Source organism: Anoplopoma fimbria, chromosome 9, assembly GCF_027596085.1.
Source record: "Anoplopoma fimbria isolate UVic2021 breed Golden Eagle Sablefish chromosome 9, Afim_UVic_2022, whole genome shotgun sequence".
Classification (NCBI taxonomy): domain Eukaryota; kingdom Metazoa; phylum Chordata; class Actinopteri; order Perciformes; family Anoplopomatidae; genus Anoplopoma; species Anoplopoma fimbria.
The window spans coordinates 9,174,819-9,189,690 of NC_072457.1; the positions used below are offsets into that span (position 1 = coordinate 9,174,819).

Here is a 14,872-nt window from a genome sequence, read left to right on the forward strand (position 1 = left end):
ACCACAGAGCATTCCACTGTGGGTGAAACTGGATGTCTACATTTGCAATATATTTCTAGATATTCTAAAAAGAAATCAGACTGTGCATTATGTACTGAACAAAGTGTGCAGCACACACTGTGTCCCTGTGTGTATGTCCTCGGGACATCAGGACATAATGTGATCTGTAATGTTGAGTTTTAAGCTTGCTGTTTGAAAGAAAGCTCAGCTTGGCCTTTTTGTCTCAACCTACAGTAGCTCTTTAAGAAAGTTATCATGTTGTCAGTAAGAGCACAAAAAAAGTTACACTTCTTTAAACAAAGACTTTATTGATCCTGCAAATTGAATCGTAAAAATCCTGAAAATACCAAAGAATGATAATTAACTTGTGATTGTGTATGTTCAACCATTTATTATTCCAGATGCCTCTTGTTATATTATTGTTAAAAACCTGAACATCAGCCCTTGCTGCCATCTCCGTACAGAGCATAGCTTCGTATATTTGGGACAATAATAGGAAATAAATGAATGGGTTCCATGCCTGAAGCCAGCAGAATGTGCACCTCTTGAACCTACCATTAATAGTATTCATGTTTGATGAGGAGAAGGATGGAAGGACACAAAAAAATGCTGACAGGGCCATCTAGCAGCGGGCTGAGCCAGTAAAAACTGTCTGCATAATGTACTCGCATTTAACATGACATTTCTTGGAACCACATTACCGCGCTGTCAATCACTGCAATCATGTTGATGTCACAACAATACACCATTTCACACTCATCCTGTACTCTCAGCACTTCCTGGGACTGTTTTGTCAGTGCTTGGCAGTTACACAATGCTTAGTAACGAACTACAAGTACCCACCAACGTGTATTCATGAAGTATCAAATCCCCCTCACCCCCAATTAATGTATTGATTTTGACTTTGTCCGTGTTCTTATAATTTGCATAACATTTTGCATAATTTTTTATTCCAAATCTGGATTCAAAGGCCGTTTGGGATGTGGCTAGACTGGATGCTAGTTTTGTTGTGACTGTTAAGCAGTTAAATATTCTGACATTATTTTTGTAATATTTAAAAGCTGAACAGCGAAAGTGATGCTGGGATCTACACGCTACTAATGAAAGTAATTTGCTGACGCAAGCTTTCAACTGTCATCCCAAACGAAATTAGTAGTCTCGTCAAACTTAGTATCCGGTAAAAGTCATATATCAGTACATTCAAATTGAAAATTTGAAACACATTGAAAATAGCCCCCTTAAATGTCAAACATGTGATTAGGACCCTGGACTCCCACTGACTCAAAAATGATCTATCATTTCGACTAAAATGTTGTGTCTTCTTAGGGGACGTGCAAACGTTAGCTACTGTTGAGCATTTAGCACCTAAAGAGCCAGAGATTTCCCCCAAATGGGAGCTAAATGTATCATAATGCCAAAAACAACACTACGCCAAATGAAAGATAAAGTTGCTCCTTAACTGCTGGTTATGTAAATAAGCAACTGTTCGCTAACAAGTTTGACACAACAGCAGGTTTACATTGACTCTGTTTAGGTTGAAAATGCTTTGAGACATTGCAGCTGCTATAAGCACAGTGGCAGTAACAAGAGCCTCTGTCCTCATTCTGAAGTAAGCTTACTATTTTGCACTGTTAAGCTCAATTCTAGAAACACATAAAGCTTGTGATGCCCTCAGGCAGCATGAAGCAAATGAATCTTATTATCACAGCCCAACTCTCCCTGTAGTCTTTCAGAACATGTGAGTGGAGGTAAACTTTATCGGGCAGCGACACTGAGAGCACATGTGAGTGGAGGTAAACTTTATCGGGCAGCGACACTGAGAGCATTGGCAAGTATCACGGATGTAATGGAAGTAGCAAGTGTGTGTGTGTGTGTGTGTGTGTGTGTGTGTGTGTGTGTGTGTGTGTGTGTGTGTGTGTGTGTGTGTGTGTGTGTGTGTGTGTGTGTGTGTGTGTGTGTGTGTGTTAATCGTGTGCTATGCATGTGCTATACATTCTGTTATGTGGATGCACAGTACACCAATGTGCTTGCATTATTTCCACAGGACTCTTCTTAAACACCTCTCTGTATCAATAGTAAGATGTCGTGCAAATCAGTGCTCCCAGCACCTCTTTGAGCCAACTTTGCAAGTTAATTTGCACTTGTCTAATCTCCCAAACACATTCTGCTCATTCTGCTCTCTCTTTCAATGCCTCTTGCAGACTGAGTTGCATAACATCAGCGTAATAGGGAAGGAGGAACACAATAACCCCCACCCAACACCTTTACAAAACACAGAGTGCATTTCTGGATCCATCCTTTCAAAGAGCCGGGTGCATTATGGAAATTGTTCTCTCTGAGCTTTACAGTCACACTCATTTCTCCAGCTCACCGTCAGCACTGTGGCTTATAACACGTAGCGGCTGATGCACAGAAAATATGCACATACTGTCTTGCAGATTTTATGTTTGTGCTTAATGTGTGTGACTGTGCTGAAAGAGTGTAAAGACATAGAATGTAATAGCAGTATTCAAACAAGTGATAACAATCTAACAGTGTTTGACTCGTCTCTTTACTCCAGTCCTCCACCATGTAAGCCTCTGAAATAAGCTGAGCACATTAAGAGGGCCTGTCACCATTTGAAGAGACCAACATTTTGTCAGACCGAATGTAAAGAATGCTTCGAGAGATGAAATGCATGACCTCAGAAGGAATGTCATGTCTTTGGGTCACAGTCATCATAAAAGGAGGCAGACAGACTACTGTGGGCAATTTTGTTGATGACCATGAGGCTTATTTGTTGAGAAAACACGTTATCTTCAAGGTCATTTTGTTTAACAACTTGTATTTTTGAGGTAATTACCAGCATTTTAAAGTCGAAGGACCTCAGACTTGAACATTAAACTAAAAACTGAAAATCACCCTCATAACTACAGAAATTGTATTCAAAAGCTGTTCAATATTCTAATGATACAATACATACAGATCCTGGATAAGTAAAAAATAGTCTCTAACAGACATGACTTTTATGACCATGAGCGAGTCTTTTATCAGGTTTTAGGTTTCCCTTTTTACCCCCGTCTTCTTATAACGTCACTGAGGATAAGGCAGAACTGACATTAGCGTAACACATCCCAGCTGATTGTGGTGTTAAACGAAACGTGAAGGGATCTCTAAAGGATCTCTACAAAGATCTCTTTTAGACAGGAAATGGGATGAGCGAAGGGATGCCAGGCAGGAAAGGGCTGCAGGTCGGATTCAAACCTGCAACACTGCTGAGCCTACAAGATGATGATATAACTTGTAAAGAAGTTTTGTAATAGTTTATGCTTTCCATTCAACCCTGATTTCTTTAAGTTTAAAAGGTATGATTAAACATTTTGTTTAATATGTATTATCATTATTATTTAGCCTCCCTCATTGTCAGTGTTTTGATTTGTTTTGTAAAAAAAATTATTTTAGGTAAATGGGTAAAATAAAACACCAAAGTATGCTATACATTTTAGTAATTTTTTCAAGTGCCTTCATTATTTCAAGTGTGTTTAAAAAATAAAATAATAATAATATGATTTGGTTTAAAAACCAAGGCACAGCTCAGTTTAAATGGCAGGGTTATAGTAAAATATACTTATTAGCTAAAAAGACAGATAATTAAATGTCTGCCTTCATTTCAACCCAAACTAAATACCACAAAGGAGTCATTTGAAAGCAAAACTTAACGATGAATCAACAACCAACAGAGAATTTGGTTTCAGGACCATGGACAGCATCAGTCTACAGGTCATGTAAGTGAGATCTTCTTCTGTAACTACCTGACATAAGAAACCCATTCAGATCTGATTTTGCAGGATTATTAATCTATAAGTGCTCTGTGATCCAATAAACACTCAACCAGAAATCAACACAACCGCCTTCTTGATGACTGTCAGAGTTATGGTTCCTTACATGTCACACTCTGTCTGTTGGTCTAGACTCTAGAGGTTGCATATCTTTCTCAGACAGGGGCGGATTGATACTAATATTAAATAATGTTCATAAATAGCTGCTATTTGCAACTCTGTTCCACTTCTCCACAACCCTCTGGCCCTGTCTCTGTACACAGAGTGGCCATATATCTGTTTCTTATCCACCAATCTAATTTAAAATGATGCCTTGTTAGGGCATTAGTCATAAAACTACAACCCATTTTCCAAATAAATAAATTAAATTAATTTAAATGTATTATGTATTTCTTAGAAGCCTAACCAGAGACAAGGTCTGCATATTAACTACGGCTAGAAGTCCTACATACACTGAACCAATAGCTCTTTATTTAAATGTAACAATGCCTACATGCATTGTGCCTGTCAAATAAATGAATTTGATTATGCAAATGAGAGCAGCACTTGCCACCCGTTCAGTGGTTCTGTTTATACGTGAGTGGAATAGGGGGGAGGATTTATTTGGAAGAGGTGATTGGATGAGTGGGTGGAAGGACAGATGTCTCCCTGCTCCTATTGTGAGGGTTTGTTTGTTTGTTGTGTGTGTGTGTGTGTGTGTGTGTGTGTGTGTGTGTGTGTGTGTGTGTGTGTGTGTGTGTGTGTGTGTGTGTGTGTGTGTGTGTGTAAGCCAGCTTAATTTCCAGCCGCGGCTGTTTGGAAGGTTAAGAGCGATCACTCCACTGGAAGTGCGGAGCGAGACACTCCAGATTAATTCTGCCGCCTGTGAGAGCAGGGAACGATGACACACAAGGCCGGCCGAGAACACTAGTTTGTGGGATTAATTAGTGAACTTGGTTGTGAGCTTAATGATGCTGTCAGGGTGCTTTTCAGTAATTCTCGACCCTCTTTTAAAGTAAATATATTCAAAATCGAAACACGAGTTTGGCTATGGATGAAGGGAATTGATTGTCACTCTGTAAATTTCGGTCTGACAACCTTGTAAGTGCGAGAGGCGTAGGTGTGCCGGTGACAGGGAGCTTGCTTTTCAGATGGCAGCACCACAATGCTTGTCACTGGATGATTTTCTCCAATCAAAATCGCATTATTCAAATCTTTGGAAATGTCAACAGAGCAAACCTCAAACTTTTGATACTTAATGCTTTTGCCTCACTCCAAACCTTCAGTAGCTCTCAGTTATATGACAGAGCAAGAGAAGAACTTATGGGTCCAGAAATAATGACAAAACCATCAACATGGCTTTGGAAAATGTTGACCTCCATTTAGCCTCTCTGGATGTCAAAGAAGGCCTGACTCGGGTCAGAGCATCACAGTCCTGTTCTGTACTGTAGGCTATGGGACACTGACCCACTCTGCACACCCAACATTTTCACACAGGCGCCTTTCAAACACTGGATGAAATTCTGATGGCCCAACATTTAAGAGCTTGAAAGAAGTCCTTTCAACTTGGAATTTCTTTAACGTTGTAAATTGTAAACGGAACAAAACAAAAACGCCTAAAAACTGCTTGGTTATGTTTGGTAAAAGAAATCATGGTTTATCAATTTTTTTTTTTACATTTGTTACATAATTTAAGTACCAGATGTGAATTTAAGTATCAAAATAAGTCAACATCAACTTTTGTTTGAACACGGTACACAAACGGCGGTCTCCTGGTCAAATGTCCAGTAATTGTCCAGGTCAAAATATGTTTCCCTTTGAAACGTAATTGACAATGCAGTTTTGTTGTATGGGAATGCAATTTTTATGACTTCAAATTGCTGTGTCTGCACACTCAAAAGCCTGCACAAAGCATGTCAACGGGTCTTTCTCCAGCAGGCTTTAGAGTAGATCTGAGATGATAAAACACAGATGTGCTCTCACTGCTTAGCATCAAGAGCCACCGTAACTCTAAACCCCATGCTGCTATTTCAGACAATGACGTGTTTTTGGAGGATCTATGTGATGGAAAAAAACATGTTATGGTTATGAAGATGGCAGGCTACGCTTTCCTGGCGGAGGGAGCGACATTCGGAGTGTGGAAATAGTCGGATGCTGCTTGTTTTCCAAAAGCCGCAGTTTCACTGCTTGTTTCTTGCAAATCGTGTTACACAAACAAGCATGATTAACTTGATATCTCAGGAAATTGAATAATAGTCGGCCTCATGGTTCACTGCAGAGAGGAAATGGATTCTGTGATTGTACTGCCAGGTTGTTCGTGTTCTGCTCCTGCTTCAGTGCCAGAATGGGTTCAAGAGTTTGTTATAGAGGAAAATACAGCGGACGATTCCACTTTAGTGCACTTTTCTGTGATCAACAGCATATTTGTGACCAGCGAAAATTATGTTTTGGAATTTGAGATTTAATCTGCTGGTCAGTGTGGTCAAACCATTGATGGTCAAACCATTGATGTCAAGGGATCCAATTTTGTGCGTATGTTGTATTTACGATTCTTCCCTTTTTGCTTTTCTGTTGCTCTGTTCAGGTTCGTCTTGGTCTTCAGCTGCCTGGTCCTCTCTGTGTTCTCAACCATCCCAGCTCATCAGGACTTCTCCTCCTATTGTCTACTCATTCTGGTAAGAAACTGGACAACCATCAGCCAAAAGCTGAGGGCTGAGACAGTCACAGATTTCACTGAAGCGTGCACTGCTACTCCCTGCTAAACCTCGCAAATCCGGGTGAAATACCCAGTTTTTAGGGAGTCCCGAGCAAGGAGATACATGCTAATTATGATTTAACAGTTTAGAGGGGCAATGTTAAGTACTGATTTTGTATTACGAAGAGAAACTCCTCTATAAAAGAGAGCAAACCTAGACTTCTAGGTCAGTGCCTCCTTTGTTTAAGTGTCTTCCCTCAAACTGGAAACATTAAGTGCTAATAACACTAAAGGTAGTTCAAAGTTACCCTCAGAAAGAAAGTCAGACAGAACGAGCTTCTAGAGGGCACAAGAGCAAAGATGCTTTTGAAAAGGCCCAAAAGCCTCTTACTGAAAGGAAAGGTCCTTTTTTTATTCTGTCGACCATTTACTGCACATGATTGCACCTGAAGCAGTATCTACCATTTCACAAATTGTAGAGTCGTTATATAATGGGAACTCGATGTGTGTGCATTAACCAAAGACCTGTCACAGATACAAGACTTTGTCAACCTGGCGTACATTTTAATGATTAAAAAATTGCATTAATGATATGTACAATAATGTTTGAAGATGTATTTGTAATAAACAATGACAAGCTATGGTTAACATACAGTATGATGCCTGGAAAACCACATGGGTATCTTCTGTTACCATCATTAACACGCTGGCAAAACAACTATTGTTTCTGTGTTTTTGAGCAGGAGTTTGTGATGATTGTGGTGTTTGGGTTGGAGTACATCGTCCGTATCTGGTCGGCAGGATGCTGCTGTCGCTACAGAGGATGGCAGGGACGACTCCGCTTTGCCAGGAAGCCTTTCTGTGTCATAGGTGAGTTGATGGAACACACCTTTTTTGTTGAGTCTGTTTTGTGGAAGCAGAAAGAGATAATCCCCACCCCATCCCTTCGGGAAAAAAAGTAATCTTTTCCAGTCAAAGCACCATTTCTCTCCTTCAACGTTTCACCTTTCAGTTGCCTTTTACTTGACCTCAGTTGGGCTCTCTGTGAATGCAGTTGGAAGTTGGACGCAAGCACTGTTCCACTGCACGCTATTGACCATAGTTTGCTCGTGTCATTTTCAGCTGTGGTCAGAGCTCTTAAGAGCAGAGAACATTTACGTAATGAGGTTGCATTAACTGACTTTTATTATTTCCACTGTTCAAACATGGATCTCTCTGCTCTTTCTTGGAAACTACACATGTGCGCTTGAAGGAGGGAGACCAAGCTTAGACGTCACACAGGGTGCCTTTAGCTCCATAGTCACACTTTGGAGTGGGTGCTCTAGTTCGCCAGTGCTGAGGGAAAACATTCTATCTTAAAGGTTGCTGAAACAGTAAATACATTAATTCTTTTAGTCTATAAACTGCTTCATGGTCACACAAGACGCACGGGAGATGCATGTTAATGCCATGTGTGAACTGATGTACTCAGAGCTGTCCACTTGGGTACTGATCCCCCAAGATGCATGTTAATGGTAGGTTTTTACACCTTTTTATTTTGTCTAGTGGTAAGGCAACAGTTGAGCTTTCATTAAATACTTTTTATGATGTTCATTAATCCCATTGATCTAGTAAAAGAACTAATCTCAACTAATTTCAATGATGCTTGCTAATAATCACATTCACAAACAGTCATTTCTGCAACTCATGGCATCGTCAGTGTACTTATTTATTTGGTTTCCCTAATAGATTAATTACATTTTTAATCTTATTTAGAAATAATATTAATTGAGCATGAGAGACCATTCTTGTATCTCAATTTAAGGGTTTTTAGTCATATATACCCAAGCGGGGCAAATCCTTCTGTATGGAGACTCCCTGGCAACTTAGAGAGAAACATCTGAATGAACAGCTCCTGCTGCACCGCTTCACCAGGGGTTGATCATGAAATGTGTCTGTGATTTCTTTGAATGCCTGAGGATGGACTTTAATACCGTGCAATTTTCCTGATATGTTTGTGTTAGATTTGCCTCACGGTCAGAACACTTCATGCTGAAAATGGGGGGTTTTGTTCACAAATCTTTATATTTCTTACTGTGCAAATGAAAATAATGACCTGGATTTGTCATTCAATAATATCGAAAATAATTTTTTTTAATTTTCTGTTATCGCATTTCATAGCTGTTACTATATTTGCAAGTGGTGAATTATCACAATTTGAAAAAAAAAGCCTTACACAATGATGGCACTGGGCGTTGGGAGGCAGCTCGGGAAATCAGTGCTACACCTCGAGTGAAAATCCATCGATTTTTGGTGCTTGAGAGATTATTATTTCTCCTTATTTGTGCCTCATCCTGCAATACACAATATGGGAATATGGTACTGTATTTGAAGAAAATTGAGGTGGTGATGACATAAACTGCGCGAGGAGAGGACTGCTGTATATTTTTGAATGGTATTTCATGCTTTTAGGTTTTAGAAAGTTGTATTTACAAATTTATATTATTTTGTATGAAGGGTTTGTTTTTTACATGGAGAACAAAATGCTGTACAACTGGAAGCTTCACATTCACACACAGACATTCACCCTTCTATCATTCACTTTCCTCACATCTTCTCTCTGCACCTTCAAAGGTAGTGAACCTGTTGCAGCCCTGCAGGTGCCCGGGAGAGTCTCATCTCCTGGGTGTCATTAATGTATTTTTCATGGTGCTGCTGCTGACTTTTCCCACTCTGGGTCTGCCCACTGGTTCATGGTTTAGAAGAGAAGCCATTAGACACCACTTGGTCAGCATTTTCTTTCAAAAACAGGTTTAGCGGAAGGATGAGAGTTGACAGGATGGCTCTATAAGAGAAAAAGATCTTGTACAGGGTGAACTAGATAACACTACTCAAGGGTGTTTCACATGGAAATATGAAAATGAAATGAGAAACAAATCTGAAACTTGTAGACGTTAGAATCTCACTGACACACAGTGTTGAGATCTTGATAATTTCAGATCTATTGTGCGTGGAAATATGTTCTTCAGCTTCCCTTCCACACTTACCTGTTTATGTCCACAGCAATATCGATATAGTAGCCATGCGGCGTATACAAACATATAGCATATATAGGAAGAGCACACAGAACATTATTGTAGTGTTGATGCCCATGGCAGATTATGTCAGCTTCGGAGATATGGAGCCTTTGTTGGGATAATTTGCCACAGCGAGGGGTGAGAGTGAGTTGATGTTATTGCAGCAACATGAGAGCCAGTCCCAGATATTCTGACCTCCAGGCTTGGATGAGCCATCCTGCCTGTCTGTTTAAAGGGCCAGTTTCACTTAAGATCAATATTAGTAAGATATACTTGCCTTTTGGTGGAATTTCCTTTCTGCTCCTATTAGTTTTCTTTTTTATATATTTTTCTCGTGAGCATGTGTATCTATTTCTTGAGCTTTATCTTGGATTGAATCACTGTTGTTTCCCAGTATTTATGGTGATATAAATATTGACTTTGCATCACAAAATCTCCACTGGAGTCCATGCTTAAATGTCTTGAACTCAGTTGACTTAAATTGCATGAGTGTTTATCAAGAAATATTAAAAGAAATGCACAAAATTAGCTCAAAGATCATAATTCATTGCATGGGGGCAAAATGTTTTAAATACGAATTGCAGAAAGAGAGTTTTAATCATACTTTTAAGAAATAAAACAGCGCATTAAAGGAAACCATGACCTAGAATATTATTTCCATTCAATTCAGAATATACTAAGAAATTAAGATCATGATGCAAGTTTGTTTCCAGGGTTGAGTCATAACCAGTTATAGTTATCCCTTGTGCATGTTTCTTCTCTGCCCTCCAGACATCATAGTGCTGATTGCGTCGGTGGCGGTGGTCTCCGCGGGTAGCCAGGGCAACATCTTTGCCACCTCGGTGCTGCGGAGCCTGCGTTTCCTGCAGATCCTACGCATGGTGCGAATGGACCGAAGAGGAGGCACCTGGAAGCTTCTGGGCTCTGTGGTTTACGCACACAGCAAGGTGAGCTGCCACAGAGGGATGCACACACTCTCATACACGCACATTGTTGTTGTTGTTGTTGTTGTTGTTGTAAGGCAGCGATAAAGATCCCTGTGTGTGGGATGTAAAGTACTGTAGATGTAGTTGCTCCCCGGGCGCTTCATTGCAGCCCACTGCTCCTCCGGGATGGGTTAAATGCAGAGAAATAATTTCCCCATTGTGGGACTAATAAAGGCTTAATTATTATTATTATTATTAGTACAGTGTGTTTACATTGTAGTTTAAGTAGACACATCAATAGGTACCTACACATAAAGAAACCAATGCAACCCATTAGCAAAGCCCTAAAACAAACCCTACCTTGGTGAATCCCAATACTGTGTATTAAGATGTTAATTAAACTCTGGACATTTTAACAGTCATAGTAAATGGTGGTGTAAATGTAAGGCATATTGCATAGTTCGGTGTTTCATATATGTAAAAGGGTTGTACAGCTCATTATAAACACCGTTTTAAATATAATGTATACATACATAAGGGTATATCCATATTATCTTTCTTCGATCTTCGGCAAAAGTGTTACTTACCCGGTAAGATCCACTGTATGAAAACATGCATATGGTATTCAATTAAACTGTTGACTGGTATTGAAGTATTCAGAGATTTTACTTTCTGACTTACTCTTTTAAGGCATTTCTTGCCTTTCTCACCTTCATCTCTGTGCTCCACCTCGATCAACCCACAAACATTCAACAACCTCTTCATACAGTGCTTCTCTCTTAGATCAGTATGACTACCATAGACGCAGAAGCCAGGACAGGTCATTGATGTGGACATAGTTCCTTTTAACGTGTAACAAAGCTGCACATTCAAACCAAACTCAACATCACCTTTTAAGTGGATGGGTCACATAACGTAAGACTGTGCATGTAGCAAGGATGTCTTTTGAAAGGGCTTTTCTGGCCAAACCATTGTTTCTAGTCCATTATGAGTGAAAATATTATCCCATAACAACATTAGCAACCTGTTGCAGGTAGTTTTTGTTTTGAGATATGTTTCTCCAATACAATATGGGTAAACAGAACTTAATTTGTGGTGTACGCACAGTCTGCAGTTTTCAAAGGACATATTTTGTCTGCAGAAAAGAGTTACATAAAACTTATGAATCCAATAACCTACAGAAGGCTGAATGCTGGAATAAAGGATTTTTATTGGCAAAAGCATCCACCAGCTACTTAATTGCCAGAAGCCGCAGTAAAAAAAGATAGGGTTAGGCTGAGGTGGCATTAGTGTGTTTTCAGAGATCAACATCAGTTTGAGCAGTAAGCAGTCTCTGTCAGTCAGTCTGTCCACATAGCTCAAGAACTGCTCATCTGATCTACTTCACACTTGAGTTGAGCGTATTGCTGGGGACCTAAGGGAGTGCTTTGTCTAATTTGGTGCATTTTGACATCCCATTTTACTAATGGGTAGATTTTAGAATAAGTAGAATCTTCATTAACATCTGCTTTGCTATCACTGTTCAGCCTGCTGGAGCTGGTATTTATTAGATGAAAATGCTGGGAAGTGCCAGCCTGATAATCTTAACAACATATGTACCTGCACTTGTGCACCTTTATATTTGGGTTTCTGTGAAAGGGACTACCTGGGTGTTTCAAAATAATCTGCAGCGATTGATGCAGATTAAAAACAGTGATTCAACAAAAGGCCATAACTTTCACTACCTGGTCATTACATAGAATGTTTTGTCCTCCAAATTCAAAGAAAAGTGTATTAATGTTGATCAACTGTTCATATGCAAAGTGGTTTTGTGTTAATAAAATTACTCCCTGAATGTCCGTTTTGACCTCCGCCTGCAGGAACTGGTAACCGCCTGGTACATCGGCTTCTTGGTTCTCATCTTCTCTTCGTTCCTGGTCTACCTTGTGGAAAACAAGTTCAACAAGGAGTTTGCTACCTACGCTGATGCTTTGTGGTGGGGCACGGTGAGTTTGGAGGAATATCCGTCACTCTGCTTGACAGGATTCATCAAAATCTCATAATTCAAGGATCATTTGTTGTCATTATGGCACAAAGGGTTACACAAAGAAATGTAGTCGTAAACCGTTTTCTACACAAGATAAACCTGACAAACAACAAAACAAAAACTGTAGTGCATTCGTCTGCATCTTTTGAGTTTGCATCAGGAGGAATGAAAACAGGAGCATCAAAACAATCTCTGAACAATATGCCTGACATCTTAACATTAAAATATAGAATTGAAGATGGAAAGGAAGATTTATTTATTGTCTGGTTTCTTGTGCAACAGGAGAACTCAAAGTTACACTTCTTACTAATGGGCACTTTTACCTCTTCACATAAATACGTCCTGCTTGGACTTCTCCTCTTCGATTTGTCATTGCCTCGAGCATTGACAGCTCCTTCATAAACATTAGCCCCGCATAGCTCCATTAACCACCACTTGCATGCCGGCTCAAAGAATCATAATGATACTGAAAGGTTGCAGCCGCCTTTGTCATGCAAAGCAATAAGAGCCTGAATGAAAGATAATCCGGACTGATTAGTCTGCAAAAACAGAGAGGTAGATAGATCCATCCATCCATCCATCCATCCATCCATCGATGGATCTATAGAAGCTTTCCTTATTTACTAAGAAATAATTATCTGTTTCTTTGACTCAATTTTGTCAAGACATTTTAATCCTCTCTTTTGTTCAGTTCAGTTATTCAAGGGTGTAAATATTATATAACTGCCCTCTCATTGTGTCTTCACAGACAATCCCTATAGTATACTAAGTGTTCACACATAACTGACAACAAGAACACACATACAGGGCTTTAGAATATATTTCTAGGTAGAATAAACAATTCAGCCACAGGCTTTCATCATTGTTCTTGGAACCAAGGCCATACTGCACAGACTCGCTCCTACAAAGCCTCCACACAGGTCTAATCACTCAGACTGCGCTGCCTGAAGGCTTCATTTCAAATCAGACCTCCATGTGGCAAGCTCAAGCAGTATGCAAAAGAAAAAAAGTATGCAAATATAATACAGTTAGCCCACCAGACCAAGACACATAACTGAAAGTAGTCAAAGAAGGCAAATACTGAACATAGGAAATTAGTTAGACTTATCATAAATCATTTGTGTAATTTAAAAGAATACTGACACATCAAGTTCAACCCTCTTAGATAAATACTGTGTAACAATTCTAGTCCGACACAAATGTTAAGTAGATGCTTCAGAACCGTCTGCCACCACCTCAATAATATGTCACTGAGTGGAATTTAGTTTTTGATGCACGAAGCATTAAATGTTATAAATTCTATGTTAATAATTTATCATTTGCTAATGCTTTATAGATACTCAACGACATTAATGATGACAAATGTTGTTGTGTTAAACTAAATTCAAGCGCAAGCTTAAAAAAAACAAAGATAAAGCAAAGGTCCTGCTGGATGAGGATAAACACCTGTAAAAGGGTTTTATTAATAACCTGATAACCCATAAATTGTTATTATTAATGGTTTATTATTGATCTACACTGATAATCAGCTCATTAATCATTCATTTGTTACAGCTTATAAAACCTTGATAAAGGGTGTCTAATAAAAAAATGGTACCAAAAGCAGCATGTCTTTTAATAACAACCTCCTGTCAGCTGTGTTATGGGTTTATTATATGTTTGTGATATTTAAGTGATATATAAGTAAAGCTTATACTTGTAAGTTTTTCCTCTTATCTGTGTACATTGCCCAAACCTCAATATGATCATTCAGGACCTGATAATAAATCATGTGTTTTAACAGATCACCCTGACAACCATTGGTTATGGGGACAAGACACCAAAGACGTGGACAGGACGGATGTTGTCCGCAGGGTTTGCCCTCCTGGGAATCTCCTTCTTTGCCTTGCCAGCTGTAAGTCTGTATTCTTCAAGTAAACCCTCTTTTTTTTTGTGTCAGAGAGGATGCAGATTTTTCAGTGCTATTAAGACAGATCAGTTTGTGTTTAACTGGCTGCAAGTTATTTACAAAGCAAGATAATATTTGATTGCAGGCCTTTGAGGTTTAAAAATAAAATGACCCTGTAATTTTTCATGCAGCCATAATGGACGTTCTCATCAGTTTTGCAGTTTATGAGCAGATCAGTGATATTTGACAGTTTTTGGTCTGTTCACACATCCAGTATTTAATCCTATTCATATCATACCAGGGTATTCTGGGTTCAGGCTTTGCCCTGAAGGTTCAGGAGCAGCACAGACAGAAGCACTTTGAGAAAAGGAGAAACCCAGCCGCCTACCTCATCCAGGTAAAAGCAGACAGCCTGCTCTCTTTCTGTTTCTCTGACAAACATAACTGTTTTTGTGTCTATAAAATAAAAATAAATGTTATAGTG

The 14,872-nt window shown here is 39.3% G+C and overlaps 1 protein-coding gene across 1 annotated transcript in view; it reads left to right on the plus strand.

The window, feature by feature from the left end:
• Positions 1–14,872, plus strand: part of LOC129096075 (potassium voltage-gated channel subfamily KQT member 5-like) — a 97,671-nt gene that overhangs the window by 66,951 nt on the left and 15,848 nt on the right. The window contains 6 exon segments of the mRNA XM_054604730.1: positions 6,382–6,472; positions 7,236–7,362; positions 10,320–10,495; positions 12,334–12,459; positions 14,284–14,394; positions 14,690–14,785. Of these exon segments, the coding sequence (XP_054460705.1) occupies positions 6,382–6,472; positions 7,236–7,362; positions 10,320–10,495; positions 12,334–12,459; positions 14,284–14,394; positions 14,690–14,785 (727 nt within the window).